We start from the raw sequence: 20608 nt of genomic DNA, 5'->3' as shown, positions 1-20608 counted from the left end.
TAATGACTGCTTTGTGATGCAGACGTATAGCTGCCAGAGACAGAGGTCTACCACAGTAGCTTCTAAATTGCAATGCTAAATGTGAAGAGCACAACTGAAATCAAATTCAATCAAAGATCCCTCCAAGACTGACTTTGGATTAATCAGGTCTGAGAGAGGCATTTCATGTGAAATGCAATTTCTGTGCTGTCAAATCTCAGAAGCTAATGGGGGGAGCACAGCTGCTTTTGACTGCACGCTAGTTGAAATTCGAGCTGGATTCACAGAAAGCAGACAGCAGTACCTGGTTGTTGTGGAGGAAGAACCCAACCTGGTAGGAGAACCCTAGCATGGTCTCCCTGTGCATGCCATTGTGCAGATCATTCTTCAGGAGCTTCTCATCCAGCAAAATGTGATAGCGGATTTGCCCTTCATCCTGCAAACACACAGTTACAGTCACAGATGCATTGCAAAGCATCAAAAGTTACTAGGGATAGCTTTTCTCAAAGGGTGTAAGCCAAACAGAGATTGCCTGAATTTAAGGAGAAGCTTTTTCAGCTTGCAGGTTATTTCATATTTCCTACTCTGGAGAGCCTGCATTTCTCTCCTAATGAAACTTCTATTGACCACGGGGGATAAAAGGCTATTGAACTTGTGCAACCTGAATCCAATGGGACTGATGTCCTATGAGTCTTCCCGTTTGTTATAAATGCCGCTTATAAGTGATGTGGAAATTATTACATCATGTCACGAATCAACTAAAAGAGCATTCAAAAGTCATTTGAGCAGACATAGCTTGATGATACACAAATTCTTCTGGTGAGGCAGCAAGCAGGACTTTTGCTGTAGGTCTGCCAATTGGTGGTAAATGTTTTGGGATGAGTCATTCGAACTCCTTAGCTTCCTGGCAAGTAGGGACAGAGTGTGACAGGGTAAATATTTATGGAAGAGGCAGAGAAGCACCAATGTCATTGAACAGTTATGGGTGAAGCTTCCTCTGCAAGGTGTTGCTCTTGACATGTGCATTTGCTAAAGCTGTTTTGAACTGGATCAAACATGAAATGAGCACTGTGGTGATGCAGGAAACAGCTTACCTTGGGCAGAGACTAACAGAATTGAGAAGGCTACTTGGCCTTGTAAACACGTCAGGGCACAAATGCCAGAGAAAGTTGTTTCAGCTAAAGCACATTCCTGGCATAAGAATAAAGAGATATAAACTGCCCAGAGGTATGCTGTCAAAAGAATATAAACTAGCTCTGGGCATGAGGACTCAGGTCAGCAGGGGAGGTGGGATGGACAAGACCGTGCTGGCTGGGGGAGCTGATGGCCAGGTTAGGCATGAGCCTGATGTGGTTCTCCTGGGACTGGGCAGCAGCAACTTGCCTGAGGAAATAGTTCAAGCCAGGAAAATTTTGAAAATTGTTCTGAGCCCTGTGACTGACCAACAATGGTGCTCGTAACCTGAGGTTAGAAATGGCTTGCAGAAAGTGGCTGGCTAATAGCATTCCCACAGGAGTGACAGAGTTCTGGATAGTTTTCAGAAAGAGTCAGAATATTTTGTGGTATTACTAATGATTGGTGTTACTAATGATTGGGTTGCCAGTGGTGACAAAGGACTGGACTTGTTCACCTAGGAAACTCAGTGTTATTCATGATCCTTCCTGTTCTGATCTTCTTTGTTAAACAAACAAACACACACCCCCCCAAACTCAACAACAACAACAAACCTCCCCCCAAACAACAAAGCAAAACCAAACAAAACCCCAAACCAAATCACAAATTGCTCTGATCTAGGGAAGGATGAAACCCAGAACACACAGCTAGGCTCTTCCAGCAAGCTGGGAAAGTATGGGTGAATCCATCCCTTCTCACCTCCTCTGGTGTTAAATACAAACCCAAACTTATTTGATTTCTGGAAAACAAATCCCTCTTCCTATTTTAGTGTCTTTTCAATCCATCTATTTGAAACTGAGACGAGATACTGAGTGGTTAAGTCTTGTAAGTAATACATACCAAAGAAGCAGACTTTTTATCCCTTAGGTAATTTTCTATGGCATCATTATCTGGGGCAAAGACAGTATATGTGTTTGCAGCTTCTATTTGACTTGCCAGGTTGTATTGCTGTTGTGAAACACAAAACCAAATCAGAATGACCACTGATAGCCTGATAACAGACCAAATGCAAACAAAGCAGAGAATCGCTTCTACTCTTAGAACTCTGTGAAACCTTACAATGATGTAGCCCCTGAAAATGGAGTAGTCGGGCATTTGCTCCAGGCGGTCCAGCAGCCTCGGCATGACAGTGCTGCGGAGTGGTGTCAGGACCTGAAGAGGGAGCAGATAACACCTGTCAGTGTATGTGTGCGTGCTGTGGTCACAGCTGCAAGAATCAAATGCAAGACAAAATGCTGTTCTGTGCAAGCACAAAATGCTGTTCTTTGCAAGCACCTTTTTTCCCCCCAAGAGCTTGTTCATAATGTTACACTGCTTGTAGTGCAGAGGACCAAATCCCCACTAGGTGACCATATACCTTATCAATAACGTGTATGATCCCATTTGTGGATGTGATGTCGCCAGCCACGATGTGAGCGCCCTCAAGGGTGAGGTTCTGAAAGAGCGAGAGAAGAGTGGGCTTCTTTTCAAAGCACACTGGCAGTGTTGTCCTAATAGTTCATGCTGTGGATTTCCACGCCCTCCCAAATGCTTTCCTAGGGTTCCAGGCTGCTTTCACTTGCGCCTGTCTGTACTGGAGGCTGGGTTACTCTCAGGGAGCCATGCACAGAAGAGCTGACTCTGTGACTCTGTGCTGGTCCCTGCATGCCACGGTTGCTTGCATCAGGGTGGTTGCTTGGGGTAGGTGTGTTCATCCCCACCCCATGGCAGGATGAGGGCCTGTGCTGATTCATGCAATTCATTTTTGTGCACCTTTCCTTCAGGGTATGGAGGTGGGAACTTTTTCTCCCCTTAATGTGGGTGAAATACTTAAATGCACCATATGTATTTCCAGAAAATGAGAATATGGAGTACTAAATGGAAAGGCTGAGTGGGCAGGACTGCCAGCTGTAGTAGTTTTGGTAGTTTGGTTGCATGTGTGGACATATGCATGACATTCTACTTTCCCTGAAATAAGTTAGATGTTTATTTGATGTTCTTAGTCAAAGGCTGCTTGAGGTGGGGACTATGCTTCTGCTTGGCTGCTGTCCAGTGTTTGCACATTAGGAATAAATTATATTGCGGACAAATTTCATCTAGGCAAAGTGGTGGAGAAAATCAGGTTAATGTATCTCCCTGAGCATCCTGTATCATTGATCTATTCCTTTAAATTTGTGACAGTCTTTTAAAGCATACAGGTCTGTAATGTCTTGGTGCTTTTTATTTTTAATGCAAGAATGGTCATCTTACCCCATTTTCTTTAGACAAGTGTAGAAAGTTGCTCTGTAGGGATGTTGGCAGCATGTCAGAAGATGATAAATTCTCGAAATCAGCAAAGCTGTAAGCTCCTGTCAGTACGTGATACCTAAAGGAAATTAACTGGATTTCAAGATAATGTCTTTCCTCTTTTTTTTTTTCCTTCTTTTTTTTTCTGTTTTTCTCCCCAAGGTGCTTAGTGTGTCTAAAACCATAGTTTAAAGCAGTAATTGTTTGTACAATACCCAGTTTACCTACGTGCCAATCTTACTTTGGCCTTTAAACAATTCTAACATAATATGAATAATGCCTTTGTTTTACCTCTAGAGTGATTTAAACTACAGTAACTAGAAGGGGAATCTTATGTCCCTCCTTTAAAATGTTAATTACAGCCTTTCTCTAATGCCTTCAAACCAAAGGCTTGCTTGGCATAGAAAGCACTTCATTAAAAATAACCCCAACCCCCAAACCATTAAAATACTTCAGTAGAGTTGGGATGTTGCTCTTTGACATCCAAAAGGCTTTCTCATCTTCATCCATGTTTTCAATTGCTTGGAGAGAAGGCACGAGGACAGTTAGGTTTGAGGTCGTGGACAACACTGAGTTTATCTCAGCCTCCTGCATGAAAGTAAAGAGGTTAAAATAATTCATCCTAAGGACAATCTATAAATAGCAGCTGGTGACATCTTAGCAAGGTGGAGTACGTGACGTGTTTTGTGACCAGCCTGGACAGGAAAAACTATTATAGTGAGCAATGACTGGAAGAAAAGTACATACAGCTGTACAGAAATGGTAAATGAGTGTCTATTTTTTACAAGATAAATTCCCAGCATTTAAAGGGCACAAGCAATGTGCCAGAATCAGTTTGTATTATGAAATGCATAAGTTGCCTCCCATAAAAGTCTGTCTCATGGATTCGTTTACACATTTAAATGTCTTTAAAAGCCTCAAAACCGTGGTGATAGATACTAGTGGTTACTGGTAACTTCAAGTAACCTACACTTGTAGATCACTCAATGCTATGTGATAGAAGGATCATAGAATCAGAGAATTAATAAAGTTGGAAGAGACCTCAAGGAGGGGCCCCTCAGTTTAGGAAAGATGTTGACTTGCTAGAGTGTGTCCAGAGAAGGGCAACAAAGTTGGTGAGGGGTTCAGAGCACAAGCCTTATGAGGAGAGGCTGAGGGAACTGGGTTTGCTTAGTCTGGAGAAGACGAGGCTCAGAGCAGACCTTATTGCTGTCTACAACTACTACCTGAAGGGAGGATGTAGCCAGGTGGGGGTTGGTCTCTTCTCCCAGGCAACCAGCACCAGAACAGAACAAGAGGACACAGCCTCAAGCTGTGCAAGGGGAGGTTTAGGCTGGATGTTAGGAAGAAATTCTTCATAGAAAGAGTGATTGGCCATTGGAATGGGCTGTCCAGGGAGGTGGTGGAGTCACCATCACTGGAGGTGTTTAGGAAGAGACTTGTTGGGGTGCTTGGTGCCATGGTTTAGTTGATTAGATAGTGTTGGATGATAGGTTGGACTCTATGATCCCAAAGGTCTCTTCCAACCTGGTTTACTTCTATTCTATTCTATTCTATTCTATTCTATTCTATTCTATTCTATTCTATTCTATTCTATTCTATTCTATTCTATTCTATTCTATTCTATTCTATTCTATTCTATTCTATCACCAAGTCCAACCTGTCACCCAAGAGCTCATGACTACTAAACCATCGCTTCAAGTGCCATGTCCAATCCGTTTTTGAACACCTCCAGGGACGGCTCTGAAGCATGAAATAAGAAACCCACATGACATGGTGTTCCCATGTGGAATAAGACTTCACCATGGCTGGTATTTTCAAGATCTTTAAGGGATATCTGTTCCCACTAGCACTGGAGCTTGCAGTGGAGCTTGCTACTGACAGCTCTGATTTTAAATGGGGGATGAGGACTCTGCAGTGTGCATTGACTGATTCACCTTCCATGTGTTTGCATCTGCCTTGAAGATGGAGAGAGCCTCCATTGGAGAGGATTTTTCCAGTTGTGTGTGGTTTGAGTTTGGTGTTTGGTTTTTGGTTGGTTGGTTTTTGTTTTGGTTTTGGTGGCTTTTTTGTGGTGGGGTAGGAAAAGGAGAGATAAAGTTTTGAATGTAGTCTTGCCAAAGATGTGGTTCTCCAAATTTTTCACAAGCTCCACAGCTTGCCCTTCTTGATACTACAAAACTTGAGGGAGAAATATGAGCTTGGGTCCTACAGTTTTGCTGCTGGTATGCTGCCTGGGGGCTGGCTTCTTTGCAGCAGTCCTTTGATAGCCACACTGCATTTTAAGTCAGAGAAAGGAATCTGCTCCCTTAAATAGCTGGGAATTTTGCCTCTGTAAAGATCATCCTTCCTTATATCTGTCATCACTGTCACCTTCTAAATATTTAAATATAGAAATAGCAACAGACTTCCCTTTCTTACCCTTCCTCACCAGCAAAAAAAAAAAAAGTTGGTTATGAAAAGTGATAAACATCACATTCCTGCTCAAGTATGAAGCTAAAAACCCCACTGATGGATATGCCTCCCTATTTTGCCCATGTTTGTAGCCACCATAATTTAAGGGATAGCATCTATCTGAAGTGTGGTAGAAATTTCCACTTCCTTGTTTCAACAGATTAAACAAAAATCTGCTTCCCAATTTCCACCCAGCACCTCTAGACCCCCCAAGCCCCCTCCTTGTCCCCCACTTCATTATCTAAAAGGCATATTAGCTGGTGAACAACCTCTCCTATTGTGCTCATTTCTTTAATGCCATTAGTTTCTCTACCAAGTGTCCGGTGCTGTCGCCTGAGCCCAGGGCCAGGCAGATAACAGATTTAGATTAGCCACCCTGGCCTCTCTTTTAAGCAGCTCCCCGAGGTCCCTCTTACAATTTTGTGCATTAATGATCCCTGAGATGTCTAACCTTGAAAAGCATGAAAGCAGCTGAAGTACTGTGAGTTCTACTTCTGGTGCTATTCATTAACACACCCCTGCTCCTTTCCCTTTGCCATGTATTTGCTATCCACATCTTATATTTAGGTTTTAAGCTCTTTGTGGGAGAAACTGGTTTGGATTTTTATTCTTACAGTGACAGTTACAGTGAGATAGGACCTCTAATGTTACTGCTGCCCAGTAACAGATGATAGCATGTGAAAATAAAAAGTAGACAATGACAATCAATCTATCTAGAGTTTTTATTCTAACTTAAATTGGCTGGTGCTTCTCTAATCTAAAGCCAAATCAATGAATCTGTTTCTTCATGTCCCTCACTTCAGTAAAGATTAAGCAGAGCTGGGTTTTTTGGGGAAATGTTAGGCTTTGCCTTCCCTTTCCTCTTGCTTGTAATTTTATGGCATGAGGGAAGCTGGAAAGAGTCACTTTGGAGTATTCAGACTTTCTTGCACCAGGCTTTCTTCTTGTCTGGACTAAAGAGTAGTTAGGTACAGAGCCAGCCATGAGTTATGTAGCCCCCTGCCTCAGAGACTGAGCTTTTGTCTTGCTCTTCTGCTTGTGGAGCTTCTTTTTTTCTTTTCCCTAAATTTGGGATTGGAATTTGGTTTTCAGGCAGGAATAGGGAACCAGATAATGAGCACTGCTGTGACTGTTGGGAGAGGCACTCCAATGCCTTTCCAGAGCTTGGTGCTCTGTGCTGTGATGGGAACAGGATGAGGTTCCCATTTCTACAGACTGAAACTTGATCATACTGAAGGAAAAAACCAAAAAGCCATAAAGTGTACTTACATTAACCCACTGGTTAAATGCAGCTGCTTCTGACAGAGTAGATAACTCCTGATTAGAAACAGAAAGAAAGAGCAACAACTATGTAAGATATAATTGTCTTAAAGTACTCTTGCTGTAGCTTGTGGTGTAACCAGCTGCATCTGGCCTGGCTGATGTGACATGAAGGAGAAAACTTTCAGTGTATCTGAAAAGGGAAGACATTAATGTTTTTCTAGTACTGATACTTTCTGGTGATGGACACATCTGAAAATGAGACCATCTGCTGCTTAGGTGTATGAAGTGTGCCTCACCTTGGTATGTAACATGTATTGACCTCAGGCTAGGTGTTAATTTTCTGGAAATACAAGACTAAATCTTATGTTCAATGCAAAATTGATTTTAAAAAGGTATATTGTTTTGCTTGGTATTTGTACAGCATCCTACATTTCATCCTGCTAGTAGAGGGCCTTTGTTCTGCGACAGTACTTTGAACAGAGATAGATGGTGGTATGAGCAGGGTCAGCAGATCCTGCCAAGTGCTGTGGAAGATTATTGCCAGTGGGTGAGGCAGCTGACACTTCTATTTTTCCTATGCTGTTAAGTGTATATTTATTTCACCAATTTACTGATTTTGGTTTCATTTGCCTGCCAGTCAACATGATTTGTTTTAACGTGGTAAATTGACCATTTCCACTCAGATAACCTCAAGGCAGAACTTCAGATGGGCAGCTGCTCCCCACTCCCATCTGGAAAGTGAGTGCTTAGCACTTCTGCATGTTAGGCCTCTGGGCTTAGCATTCTTCAATTTGTCTTAAAGAAATAGGCTCCTTTCCAAGCTATGTTTTGAACACATGACAGATCATTTTTCTATCAGGCAACAGTGTCCAGCAGGAACATAGCCTAGAGATAGCACTGGTGAGCATCATATTTTCTAGCTGTTTGTAATGGCTTTGCTACATCTCTTGTTAAGATCCATCATGAAAACTGTGCAGCCAGCCCTGTGCTCAGAGAAGACGACCATCTTACTTACATCTGCAGCATTTCCATAACATATTCTGCCGTCTCCTTCATAACCGCTTGGGCACACACATTCCCAGCCATGAGAAGACTCAAACTGACAAGTTGCCTTTGAACCAGAAAGAGAGAAATTTTAGATACTTAGGAGACCACTCTAGATCAAGGTTTGACTATAAAGCCTCTTCCTGAAATCCATTTGTATACAAATATAAACTTAAAGGATTTTTGTCCCATTTTGCATGGACGTCTTTACTTTCATGTAGGACAAACTGCACAAGCCGAGAGCGCTGACTTCCTCACCTGCACTAAGTCTGTAGGAATCTAAACCCTTGCTCCACCCTTTTTCAAGGCCCTGTTCATTCCCCAAGCTATGGCAGGTCCATCTTCTGCTCCCAAATACTCTTTGCTTGAGCTTTATCTCTGAGGCTGTGGCTGTTGCAGACACCACAAAGCACAGGAGAGCCTGCAGGTCGCTGAACACATGCAGCTTCTGGTAAAGCTGATAGATGTTCACACAGAGGTGCATGACTGGGGTAAGCATGACAAGAAGCTAGTGCATCCAAAGCATGGTAAAGAAGCAGCGTTCATTTATTCCAGGCTCAAGACAGTCTTCTGTACAAGCAGAGCTGAGAGCAGCCCTTGCAGTCTGTCCTCAGCACACGTACTGTACTGACGTGGCTCACATAGCATTTCTGGTGCTTGTACTGCTGCTCACTAAGCTTTGTTGCAGCTCAAACAGAAACTGCAGGCTTGGAATGGTAAAGAAATTTTATGGTGTGTGCAGGAGGAGAGGAGTGATATGTATCTGAACACTTTGTTCAGAGAATGATTAATTACTTACCAGATGATGGCATTTTCCAGTTTGTTCCGGGCATGAGTTTATGGGTGTGCATTCAACTCCATTCCCCTGAAATCCATCCTTACACTTGCAGTCATTCTGTTGTTTCAGTAAAACACAGCAGTTCATTAAAATGATTAAAATAGCATGCATATTCTAGATGGGGCAAATTCATCTCTGTGTTCCTGCATAGCTCCCTTGACTTCAGTGGAATGACACTGATTAACATCTCCAGAAGACCTTTATACCTGGCATCTGCTTTAATGTATTTACTAAAAAGTATTTGATGCCAGAACACCACCACATAGGAGGGAGAGAGAGCTGGGACAGGAACTGAAGGAAACTGAGTAGAGTGTACTGGGTGGAAATAATCTTGTGACTGGGAGGGAGAGGAGAATCTGAGGAGGAAAACAGGGTAGAAAGCACTGGCAAAGTGGGTGAGGTCTAGTGCCGAAGACGGCAATGAATGTAAGAGGACATACCTGACCTGGCCCAACATATATGCAGGTGGCATTTTCATGGCACCCTGCTGCAGTGGGAAGCAGGCAGTTGTTGATGGCTGAGCAGTCCCTTCCATCACCTGTCCACCCTGCCTGGCAGATGCAGTTGTGCTCTTCTGGTCCCGTCTGAATGCACTCAGCCTGGGGGAGATGCAGAGACCTCTGATCAAGACAGGTAGGAGGCATCTGGTTTTAGGTATAACGCTTGCCTAAGCAATAGTGATGCTCCTGTCTGGGGAATAAACTTGAAACTGCAGTGAAAATTATAACTGTTCCTTCTGCTAAAGTTTCTGTCCAAACCTTCCTTACTGCCTACTTTGCTACAGTGCCAGGCTCTGTGGGAAAGGTAGATACTTACATTGATATTGCAGCCACCTGGGTTTAAAGCAGCACAAGGATCAACTTTGCTGCAGCTCATGCCATCTCCCTCATAGCCAGGTTTGCAAACACAGCTATAGAGACAAGAGGAGGAGGGAGGCATTAAATATGATAGGAAACCAGTAAAGCAATTGTTTTCTACTGTAGCATGCTATGTAGAGGTAGCTTGAAATCCGTAACCTTGGATTCATGATACAAATAGCTTAAGTGCATACATTATATAAATAGAATCAGGGATCCATTCTCTGTGTATGATTTGGGGAGTGAAATTAATTCTGTACTGAAGTGATCTTTGCAAATGTGAGATAATAGCTCTAACTTAATTAGGAACTGAGGTTGCTTGCTCTTTCAGTGATACAGAAGACAGCTCTCTCTTTGAAATGCATGCAAGACAATGTACACCCCTGTTCCCTTGGATTGTCCTACCACAAGATTAGAAGGAATTTCTTAAGCACTCAAGTGACACAGCATCTCTCATTCTGCTTTGTGTGGTGACTCATTGTGACTGCGGCAAGAGACAAACTCGCTATGTGTTTAAGGTGAGCATGAGGCAAACGCAAGGCAGCTGTAGCAATAACAGTGTTTTGTGATCAGTCCTTTCAGTACTCTAAATCCTGTGCTGAAGTCCACAGTGTTGTGTTACACAACTGATACCCGAGCCGACCAGTCTGAGCTATCTATTCCCAAACTCTCTGACAGTTTGTTTTTCAGTGAGGCTCAAACTAATTCACTAATGGATGGTTAGAAATCAGTGGTTCCTGAGAGACTTTGTAGCTGTTGGTAGGAAGGCAGCCTTCTCAGAAAGGGTCAGATCTGTATGCATCTGTACATTACCAGAGTCAAATATGCATAGGAGAGTGCATGGAGAACTCTTAGTTGCTATCTTGCAACTCAAGGTTGATGCAGTGCATGTTTATGCTATCTTTCTGCACAGCAGCATTTCAGCAGCTGATGTTTGTGTTCTGCGACAAGATTCCATTTGATCAAGCAAGTGGGAAAGAGCTGCAGCATAGTTAGTATTTATTAGATGCAAGGTCCTGACTTACTTCAATGCACCATCAGTAATCTGACAGTCTGCATGTGCGTGGCAGAGCTGTAGGGAGGGCTCGCAGGGAGTAATCTGATGATTGCAGAGTCTCCCTGTGTACCCACTTCTGCACGATCCAGGAAGACAGATCCCATCGCTGTCTATTCGGTTATCACACTTCCCATAAATGCAGAGGCAGTCTACCAGAGATAAATCACAATGCACAGTTCTATAGTGGTGAAAGACGCCTACCCTTACATTGAGTTTCTTGTGAATTAGGTTCTCCTTTTTTTTCCCCCTAGAATCTAAATATTTGTATTTTTCAATTATCACTTTGTTGGGTGACTTATTATTTATTTATCACATCTGTGTCTTCTCAGATGTGTTTTATGCATAACTATTTAAAATCTATTGTGGATTTCGAAGCACTTCAGAGAAGTAGGAGCAAAATACTATAGCCTAGGCTATTAACACTAGAGTTAGAATAGAATAGAATAAACCAGGTTGGAAGAGACCTTCAAGATCATCGCGTCCAACCTATCATCCAACACCACCCAATCAACTAAACCATGCAGCCAAGCACCTTGTCAAGTTTCCTCCTGAACACCTCCAGCAATGGTGACTCCACAACCTCCCTGGGCAGCCCATTCCAATGGGCAATCACTCTCTCTGTGTAAAACTTCCTCCTAACCTCCAGCCTAAACCTCCCCTGGCGCAGCCTGAGACTGCGTCCTCTTGTTCTAGTACTGGTTGCCTGGGAGAAGAGACCAACCTCTGCCTGTCTACAACCCCCCTTCAGGTAGTTGTAGACAGCAATAAGGTCACCCCTGAGTCTCCTCTTCTCCAGGCTAAGGAGACTAAGTTATTTTGTTGCACAGCCCTGGGTATGCTGTCAGTGATATGGGAAGCCTTTTAATACTAAGCCTGGACTAGTGCTGGACTAATACACAGAGCAGCAGCAACACAGACCTACCAGCGCATTAGTGCTGCTGGAACTCGTAGCAGTGTGCTCAAAGGACACAGTAGGCAAGGCTTCTGCAGTCCCAAGAAGGGCCAGTGCTGACATGTACTGCTCTGGAGCTTAGGCAATATCACCTTTTCTTATGGAATGTCTTCCCCCTCTCCCTACCCAGTACTTCTGAACCTTCAAGTGAGCTGTGCTTCATGAATGACAGGCTGTTTCTTAGAAAAAAAACCAACCAACCAACCCAAACCAAAACCCCAAACACAAACAAAACAAAACCCCAAACCACAAAAAAACCCCAAGCAAAACTTAAAAATTATTTTGTGGATGGGGACTATTTGATGTATATTCTATAGACTCTCAAATGGTTTGACATAGCAGGATGAAATCTGTCAGTATGAAGAAGATGACTGCTGAAACTATAAACTGTTCAATAGATCAGAAATAATTCAGTGATGGTTATTAAGTGGCTTTAAACATAATCTGTTTATAGGTCTAGTTGTTCTTAGATTACATGTTTGTCATTGCAGGCAGAATCTGTTCTCTTGTGGGCAATACTGGATGGGAATAGAATAGGAAAGATTTCCTTTTGTCAGTGAGACATAAATAAACAATAAATTGACATAAAGCAGGCTTTGGAAAGCCTAGTAAGGTCAGTGAGAAGATTTTCACTGCCTCTGGACTTAGATGCCTTTTGAAATAAGAAATAGAAGTACTCCAGAGACAGCGTTCTGACCTGCCATAGAGACTGTTTAGCAAGCAGTTAACTTTTATCTTAATGTAACTAGGGTTCAAAAGAAATAGCCCGTGCTCTTAAACTGAAGAAGTCTGGCTGTACTTACCTTTGTCACATTGAGGTCCATATTTGCCTGGGTCTGAGCAGAACTGACAGTGTGAGCCTTGAAATGCCTCAGCGCAAATGCAGGTCCCATTTCCATCCAGGCCATCCATGCACTGTGATACGGAACAGAGATTATTTCTATGCATAAATCGAAATAAACCTTTACACATCCCCCAGAGAAGAGATTGTGTACCTATATTTTGACTCTGATAAACTACCAGGAAGAACTGCAGCTTTCATTTAAAGGACATTTCAAAGCAAAAGCTCTTCTTGTGCTTGTAGTTTGCTGTGTATTCTACCTTTGCAATGTTAAAATGAGAATAGTAAACCAAGTAATTGCCCTATGGTAAGTGTAAGCATCAGAATGGGTCACCCAGCTCCAGCTTTGCCTGTGTGCTATGTGGTGGAACCTCAAAAACCTGCAGTTTGAACAACTGAGAGGAGACTGATTCTTTTTCCTTCCTCTCTATCACTGAACCTGAAAGTCATGGTCATCACTGGACTAAATGGAGGGTGCAGCACTTGGGGAACATAATCTTCCTGGTGTGCAGAAGTGCTTGAGAGACACTTGGGATGCAATCTGCAATTTCCTCCTTGGGAATGCAGGTTGCTGCTGGGTGCTATGCTTACCTGTCCATGCCCTGAGCAGGGTTTGGAAAAACCTCCTGGACACGGACTGCAGTCAGGACCAAAGAAGCCTTTGCAACACTCTGGTTCCTGTGAAATAAAATAAATATTTTATTTTCCAGTATCTTAGTGTGGAGGCAATGCATGGAAGAAAACTCTCCATTGTGTTTTGGCCCTCTGGCAAAAGCCTGTAGGTCTTAAGACTTCTGTTCAACCAGAACCACCTCTGCAATGCCTTTCTTAAAACCAGGAGGGGTGTTGGCAGTTCAAGGAGGCAATGCAAAGACCACCAAATACTTCCCTTGCTCTTATTAGACTCATTAGTGTTAAAGTCCCTGTCCAGCACCAGTTATGTGTTTGTGTGTGTCTGCTCCTACTGTGTGTACTCTTACATTTGGCAGTGGGAGTGCAGCACAGTTCAGAGACAGGCAGTTTTCTTTGCATCTAAGATCAGGAACTTGAAGGTATGTTTTACACCTGGGAGACACTGTGAAAGCTAGCCATGGTGTTTTATCTTCCTCCTTCCCATCTGCACCAGTATGGGATTTAGCCCCTACAGAGTCCTAAATGTTTTTCTCAACTGCATCTTTTGTTTTATTCATGAACAGGCTGCTTGATCCATTTATTTATCAAGAGCACAGAAAGTGTATTAGGAAAAAAATTCCCTGATTTACATGCATGACTCAAAGGAAATAAGAATTAACAAAAAGCTCACAAAGCTAATGGATTTGTAGACTTTTCTGCTTATTACTTAATGGTAGTCATGAAATGCAGAAGCCTATTTAGGATCCCCAGCAGCAGAAAAGTGTAAGTAGTTCTCAGGGGCTAATGACTTCCGTGAGTTAGACTTGCCAAGAAGAGCAAGTGGAGCATGGTTCTCAGGAATGTTTCCCATACATTGTTACCCAATATTGTGTGAAGCCCTGGGAAAAGAGGGACTGGGACCAGAGGGGATCTAGTTGTCCTGTTCTTCATGGGTTCTGTATGGGGAAACAACATCTTGGCTTGGAGTTTTATGTGAAAACTGCACCACAGAGTATGAGAGTGTTGCTATCAATAACAAATGGCAGCTAAAAACTTCACTGGAATTTGCCTGGTATTTTGCTCTAACACTTTACAGCAGCTCCTCTCAGCCCCTTGTGAAAGTGTAGGGAAACTATATGGAGGTCTCCAAGCATCTCTCAACTCCAAAAGTAAAGTTCACAACAGAGAAGACAATATTTTAGAAAACTGTTATGTACATTTCACCTTAAGGATCCATAGCTCTATACCTTGATTGTTATATTGCAGGCTCTAGCACAGCCAGTTTTTTGAAAGGTTGGGCCTTCAATAATGCATCTCCGTTTTGAGAAAGGCTGGAACATGCACAAGATGGAAGCATTAATATTTCTAAACATCACAGGGTTCACTGACACAGTCTTAATGCTGCTACATAATTTAAATGGAGAACAGACAGCACCTTGCTATAGTTATGTATTTTTTTATGTGAACTTTCTTTTCATCATTATTGAATATGGCATCTAGGATTAATTACCACCATGGAGGATGTAATTCCTGTGGTACCTAGACTTGAGCTCAATGCAGACAGATTTGCATCTCTTAGATGCAAAGACTTTCAGTCCTTTCTGAAGCTGCTTCTGCAGACAGATGCTTCTGGAAGGATGCTTAATCAAAAGGAAATTTTTAACAGGTATGAGGTCTATTTGGCACATCTCCCTCCTCTATTTTTCATTTACTAATTCTCAAAACATTATCATAGTAATTCTTATTCCTCACCTCTCTCTTCTGCCAAAGTCTATCTGAAATAGATATTAACTTTATCTGGGAAAAGAGTTAGAGATTCTATACAAAGTGTATCATGGATCTTGCCACAGCAAAAAGAATAGTGCTGAAGTTGCCTGATGAGTCGCTTACTGCCAAAATGAGACTCAAGTACCATTTGTATTTCATGTGCCCTCCTGTATTTATTGTTAGTTCTTTTGTTCACTGTATTGGAAGAGCAATAATCTGCACATGGGGACCCCTTCCCTCTATGCATTTTGTAGAGCTGGGGAATCTGTCAGCAAATGTCACTTACGATGGGCTTTGAATCCTGGGGACAGGGAGCCAATGCATGTGGTAAACAACTTGTACAGACACCCTAGATGGAAACAACAAGGACAGTAATTTGAAAAGGTATTATACCAAGTACTGAAATGCATACTTACAGATGATATACCCTGTAAATCTGAAGTATATCTGTTCTATGACTTCTAGCTGTTACAGCATGAATCTGGAACTGAACAGTAGCACCAGGGTGGTATCTGCTGGCTTTGATTTTTGCTGAGTGGTTGTTAATTTCCACCTTCCCCTCTTTAGTTTAATTTGTCCTTCCCCCAATCCCTTCTCTTTTAAGAACAGGAAGATTCCTAAACAGAAGATAAACATGGTCATGAATGCACTGGCATCCTTTTTTCAACCCAGTATAATCTACTAACTAATATTGTCAGAGAATTTAGTGCAGTCTGCACGCTTCTATGAGAATTCTTTATTTCTTCCCAGGAAGATCATAAATTAGTTTGGTCTCATATATAGACAGTTGGAACAGAAATTTCTCTTGTGCATAGACTGTGAAGAGAAAAATATTCTTTATTTCCACGTCATAGATACTGTACTCACTGTGATCTGGCAGTGTATAGCTATATTCAGTTCCCTCTACCTATCAGCAAATTTGTCACCATGTGGTGACAGAGACTGGCGATTACAGCACTGAGAAGATTTAAACTCCAGTGGCAGTTTTAAAGGTGTATCCTCTAACAAGTTCCATATGTAGTAAGTTCAGAGAAATTGAACCTTCCAGTGTATAGATAGGGAGTTTGTCAAAGCCATGTAACTTGTGACTGCTAATGTCTTGTGTTGTAAGCAAGTCAGAATAATTCTAGAGCCAGAATCTGATGTATGTTTTTTCTTGCATTTCTCAAGTGTCTCGTTGTTCTAGAATTTAGAAATCTGGTTGATGACTGTGGAAAGTGTTTCTTGTTGCTCTCTCAGATGCTCAGTGCCACTCAGAGTCACCTGTTTGCTCCCCTTTTCCACCTGTGATGGTGAATCACATGTATAGCTCTTGTAAATGTGTACAACTTCCAGCTCCTATGTGGTCTGTCACTTTTTACTGGATACCATGGGTACTATTTACAAGGTGGCCTTGCTCTTTTTCTTCCAAGAGTGAAGGAGGCAGCAGGTGAACAGCAAACCCACTGCTCCCTCTGGTACTTTTCTTAGTAGCAGTGCTCTGCTTATAGGCTTGGATATCTAACTGCATTTTAAAACATGCATGATGGTTTCAAAGCTGACAAAAGTTTCTGACTTCAGCTTTGAGAATTTTTGTGACAGAGGATATTTGTTTTGTCTTCAAATAACTTTTCACAGTGTTGCTTTAGAATTGATTTGTGTCAGACATAGATTGTCGATAGGTTCCTGGTAGGGAATTCAAGTTACTGGAGTGTAATTTGAATTTGTAAGGCATTGGCTGGTTTTTTTGTATCAGAGTCTGCAGCTCAGCACCTTGCCTGGTCTATGATTATATTGCACATACAGTGCTTTGAAGTACTAGTTCTTTATTGCCAACTCTTGTGCTTTCTTCATTAAATTTTGATGCTATCCAGCTCTGCTGGGAACCTCTCTCAAGGCTGTGGATCTGGACTGTTGTAAGTTAATAAATGTTTTGCATTGCTCCACCGGAACTGTTACTGGCCCAAATACATACTTGAAGACAGTCCAATAACAGCTTGTTGGAGCCATGCTTGCTGCAAGCTAAAAGCTCAGTCTGATCCTCATTCTCCTTACCAGAAATAGCATCTGAATGTTACCAAGTGTAAAGGCCTGTGCTGTTACCAAACTGAACAAGGTACGTCTAAATCCAGTCTTTGAAATATGAAACAGCTTTGTAATGCCTAATTTGAAGAGAACTGGAAGAAAACAGGGCTAGGGGAAATTGTAGCTTCTGAAGAGAACACATTTCTGTTGTGTTAATATTTTTAACCTGCTGGCTGCTTTCCCTGCATGCCAAGTACTTGTATGCACAAGTGGGATTCAGGAACTGGAGGAGAAAGTTTGGCTAGAGAAACAACATATTAAAAAGGGCTTCTACAAGAACTAGATGCATTAAATAGGTATAGGATACACCTGTGTGAGCTTCCTCTTTGCAGGTTATTTGTATCTGTGCAGTACTCCTAGCCATTGATATATTAATATCCAAGAATATCTACTTTTTTTTTTTTTTATTTTAATGGGCAATATCAGAAAAAGTAGTGAAGAAGGAGACAGAGTGCCATGTATGGAGCAGTTGTGAACTACTGATTTGTTGTGATTTCCTTACCATTGCAACTTGACTTCTTGTCTTGTCACAGCGATGTGGCAGAATTGGAACAATTGTGGGTGGGATAAGGACTCCTGCAAGAGTATAAATGTGCCCATTTTTTGCAACAATGTCTGTTTCTTCAATTTCTTCTCCATTCACCAAGACTTGTCCCTATGAAACAACGAATTGCTATTACTAATAACATTTTCATAGCATCTCAACTTCTGATAAGTGAATTTCACAGATTTCTGGTCAGATTTCTTTTTAACTGGTTATTTTTAATTACAGTTGTTTTATGCAAGAAGCATGCATGTGTTGTCTGTTGTTTTAAATACTGGTCTACAGCAGTGGTATCTAAAGTTTTCCTCTTAAGCTGCACTGTTAGCTTGTGGAACTGGTGTTTAAAAGACTGGCCAAAATGGGATGACTGCTGATGACTTCAGACATTGCTTTTGGTGGGCATAAGCAAACTTTGGTCCCCCCTATGAGAAAGGGGAGAAGTGGTGAAATAGTATCGTAGTATCAGTCAGGGTTGGAAGGGACCACAAGGATCATCTAGTTCCAACCCCCCTGCCATGGGCAGGGACACCCCACACTAGATCAGGCTGACCAGAGCCTCGTCCAGCCTGGTCTTAAACACCTCCAGGGACTGGGCCTCAACCATCTCCCTGGACAACCCATTCCAGTGCTTCACCACTCTCATGGTGAAGAACTTCCTCCTCACATGCAGCGTGAATCTCCCCACCTCCAGCTTCATTAAGGAAAGCCTACTGTTGCCCACTGCAGGATTCGAACCCGTGATCTCAACACTCACAGTCTCATGCCCTACCAACTGAGCCAGTATTCATAGTTGGCTAAAAGATAAATAAACAATATAATAAGGTTCAACTTACAGATAAGCTTGGCTTAGCAAAAGTACTGACAAATTAAGATGCTTAAAATGTGTTCACTAGGTTCACCAGGATCAGAGAGTACAGCATTCAAGGGAATGAGAAAATATCTGTGTGCACCGGGAAGTGTTAAATCACTGTTATATATTTTGGTTGTTTTAAAAAATACTTTAAATAGTCATGTTTTGTTTTTTAAAACTAGCAGAGTATGAATGAGGATCATTTTTGAGATGGGACTAATCATAAGAAGAAAGAACCTGCAGGCTGTCTTTTGCTTCATTATAATACTAATTTCTAAGAGTACATGGGACTGCCAGGTTACAGATTCACTCAGCATCATACAATATCTCTGCTTGGAAGAAACCATCAAGATCATCCAGTCCAACCAAGCTGAAAATTTCTGCCTCATTATAGCAAGAAGTTCCCTTCATAATACTCCCCCTCCTCCCTTTTTTATTCCCCCTACATGCAAATGATTGTCTAGATCAGAGTGAGCTGTTCACAGGTGAAACCTGCCTTTGACTTACAGTGCTGGTCCTGTTAAAATAAATGAGCTGCTTTGCCATGCTTCTGATGTACTCTATTGAGACGAGGCTGGCAATCTCTAGCTGGAATAAATACAAATTGATTGAAAGAAATGTAAGATCATTATTCATTTCAAATCCACGGGGATTTTACAAGAAATATCACCTTTCCCTTTAGGGTGAGCAAGTGACCCTATTAGCTACGTGGGCAACCTTGCATTGACTAACCTGCTTGCATAAGAAGCTCAGAGTGATTGAATTTTGAGTGAGCTTGCTGATTGCTGCATGTGAAGTGCTTGTTGCCCCCCCCCCCCCAAATATTAACTTTTCTTCTAATTATAGCAGCTAGTCTAAGTAAAGTTATCACTTCTCCCTAAAAATAGCTCTGTTTGCATCCTTATACTATTGTGGAAATGGTGGCACTGATATCCAACAAAGGGACATGTGGATCTCATGCCTTTGCTCTCTGTGATCCTGCTTTGTGCCGAGAGTGACCTCCACCTTGGACACTGTATAGGTCTTTTTGTTAAGGATATGAGCATATCCTTCCTTCCCTGCAGCAGGGCATGGGATGGGGATGAACTTCAGTCTCCTCTAGCCTTTCTGGTATTGCTGCATTCTGCTCTTCCCCCCCCCGGTAGAAAAAGGAAAAAACAGGGTGCTTAGAGAGTCACAAAGCCACCTCTTTCTGATAAACAGATGACTAATTTTAGCAGAACAGGCTTGGAGAGAGAGCTTAATTTCAACAGCAGCCAGTACTTTTCCTGCTGCTTGTTCCTGCAGACCTGCCAAGGTGACAGTACACCTGAAAGCAGTTGTTGCTGCATGGCAGGCCTGGGGTCTCAGGTTCAGGATGATTATGTATTTTAAATTTTTCCCAGTTGCACTAAGTGCCCATCATCAAAAGATATATTTTAAAGTGGAAATAGTTACTTACTTATAACACACTAGTGTGACACAAAATGGTTTTGATTTGCCTTGATTCAAGGACTACCTCATGGCTACTGGCAAGGTTTAATTTTGATGAGTGATACTGAGGTGAAAGGTTTGTGTTCTCTCTTAGTGGTCTTTATGTGACTGCCCTTAGTAAAGGCAGTAGCATAGCTGTCCTTCACAGCCTGGCTGTGCAGCATCGGGTGGAGGTTGTTCTTGGAAAATCCCTGCCTTCAGAATGGCAATGGGCTTGAAAATGCTCTTGTGCTCCAGATCAGTGAAGTGGTCATGCTCACCTCAGTATCAGAGACAATGTGGTATCGAACCAGCTCCAGCAACTTCCATGAACCCTGACAAAGTGAAAATAGAGACAGTCTTAGCACAAGATGAGTCACTCCAATCCAACCTGGCCTGCTGAGAGGGTATGGGGGTGAGAATGGTGTTGCTGGCTGGTACACCAGAAACCCCTGGGTCAGCGGTAGTGCTCCACTTGCAGCATGCACCCTCTGTGCTCTCATTCTTGCATCACCTTTGGGATAAATCTTTCACAGCTTGTCATGTGTATTGGGAGAGGCAGGAGGTGTCCAGAGAAGACTCTAATATCCACCTCC

At 42.3% G+C, this 20608-nt stretch overlaps 1 protein-coding gene across 5 annotated transcripts in view; it reads right to left on the bottom strand.

Annotated features, from left to right (window-relative positions):
• STAB2 (stabilin 2) overlaps nt 1-20608 on the bottom strand; it is a 79975-nt gene that overhangs the window by 37615 nt on the left and 21752 nt on the right. For all 5 annotated transcript variants that reach the window (XM_068142265.1, XM_068142267.1, XM_068142266.1 and 2 more), the window contains exons 16-34: nt 20294-20347; nt 19068-19148; nt 17669-17821; nt 15389-15451; nt 14583-14666; nt 13315-13401; nt 12686-12797; nt 10899-11079; nt 9833-9926; nt 9457-9615; nt 8978-9073; nt 8150-8245; nt 7141-7188; nt 3869-4005; nt 3382-3496; nt 2510-2587; nt 2212-2304; nt 1993-2100; nt 284-415 (exon numbers count right to left, since the gene is read on the bottom strand). In XM_068142265.1, coding sequence (XP_067998366.1) covers nt 284-415; nt 1993-2100; nt 2212-2304; nt 2510-2587; nt 3382-3496; nt 3869-4005; nt 7141-7188; nt 8150-8245; nt 8978-9073; nt 9457-9615; nt 9833-9926; nt 10899-11079; nt 12686-12797; nt 13315-13401; nt 14583-14666; nt 15389-15451; nt 17669-17821; nt 19068-19148; nt 20294-20347 — 1971 coding nt within the window. The remainder of the gene's footprint in view (nt 1-283; nt 416-1992; nt 2101-2211; nt 2305-2509; nt 2588-3381; nt 3497-3868; nt 4006-7140; nt 7189-8149; nt 8246-8977; nt 9074-9456; nt 9616-9832; nt 9927-10898; nt 11080-12685; nt 12798-13314; nt 13402-14582; nt 14667-15388; nt 15452-17668; nt 17822-19067; nt 19149-20293; nt 20348-20608) is intronic.

The sequence above is a fragment of the Melanerpes formicivorus genome, unplaced genomic scaffold, assembly GCF_026170545.1.
Source record: "Melanerpes formicivorus ecotype bairdi unplaced genomic scaffold, bMelFor1.0.p_v2 SCAF_8, whole genome shotgun sequence".
NCBI lineage: Eukaryota > Metazoa > Chordata > Aves > Piciformes > Picidae > Melanerpes > Melanerpes formicivorus.
Note: the sequence above shows the minus strand (reverse complement) of the source record. Positions and strands in the feature narration are given on the sequence as shown.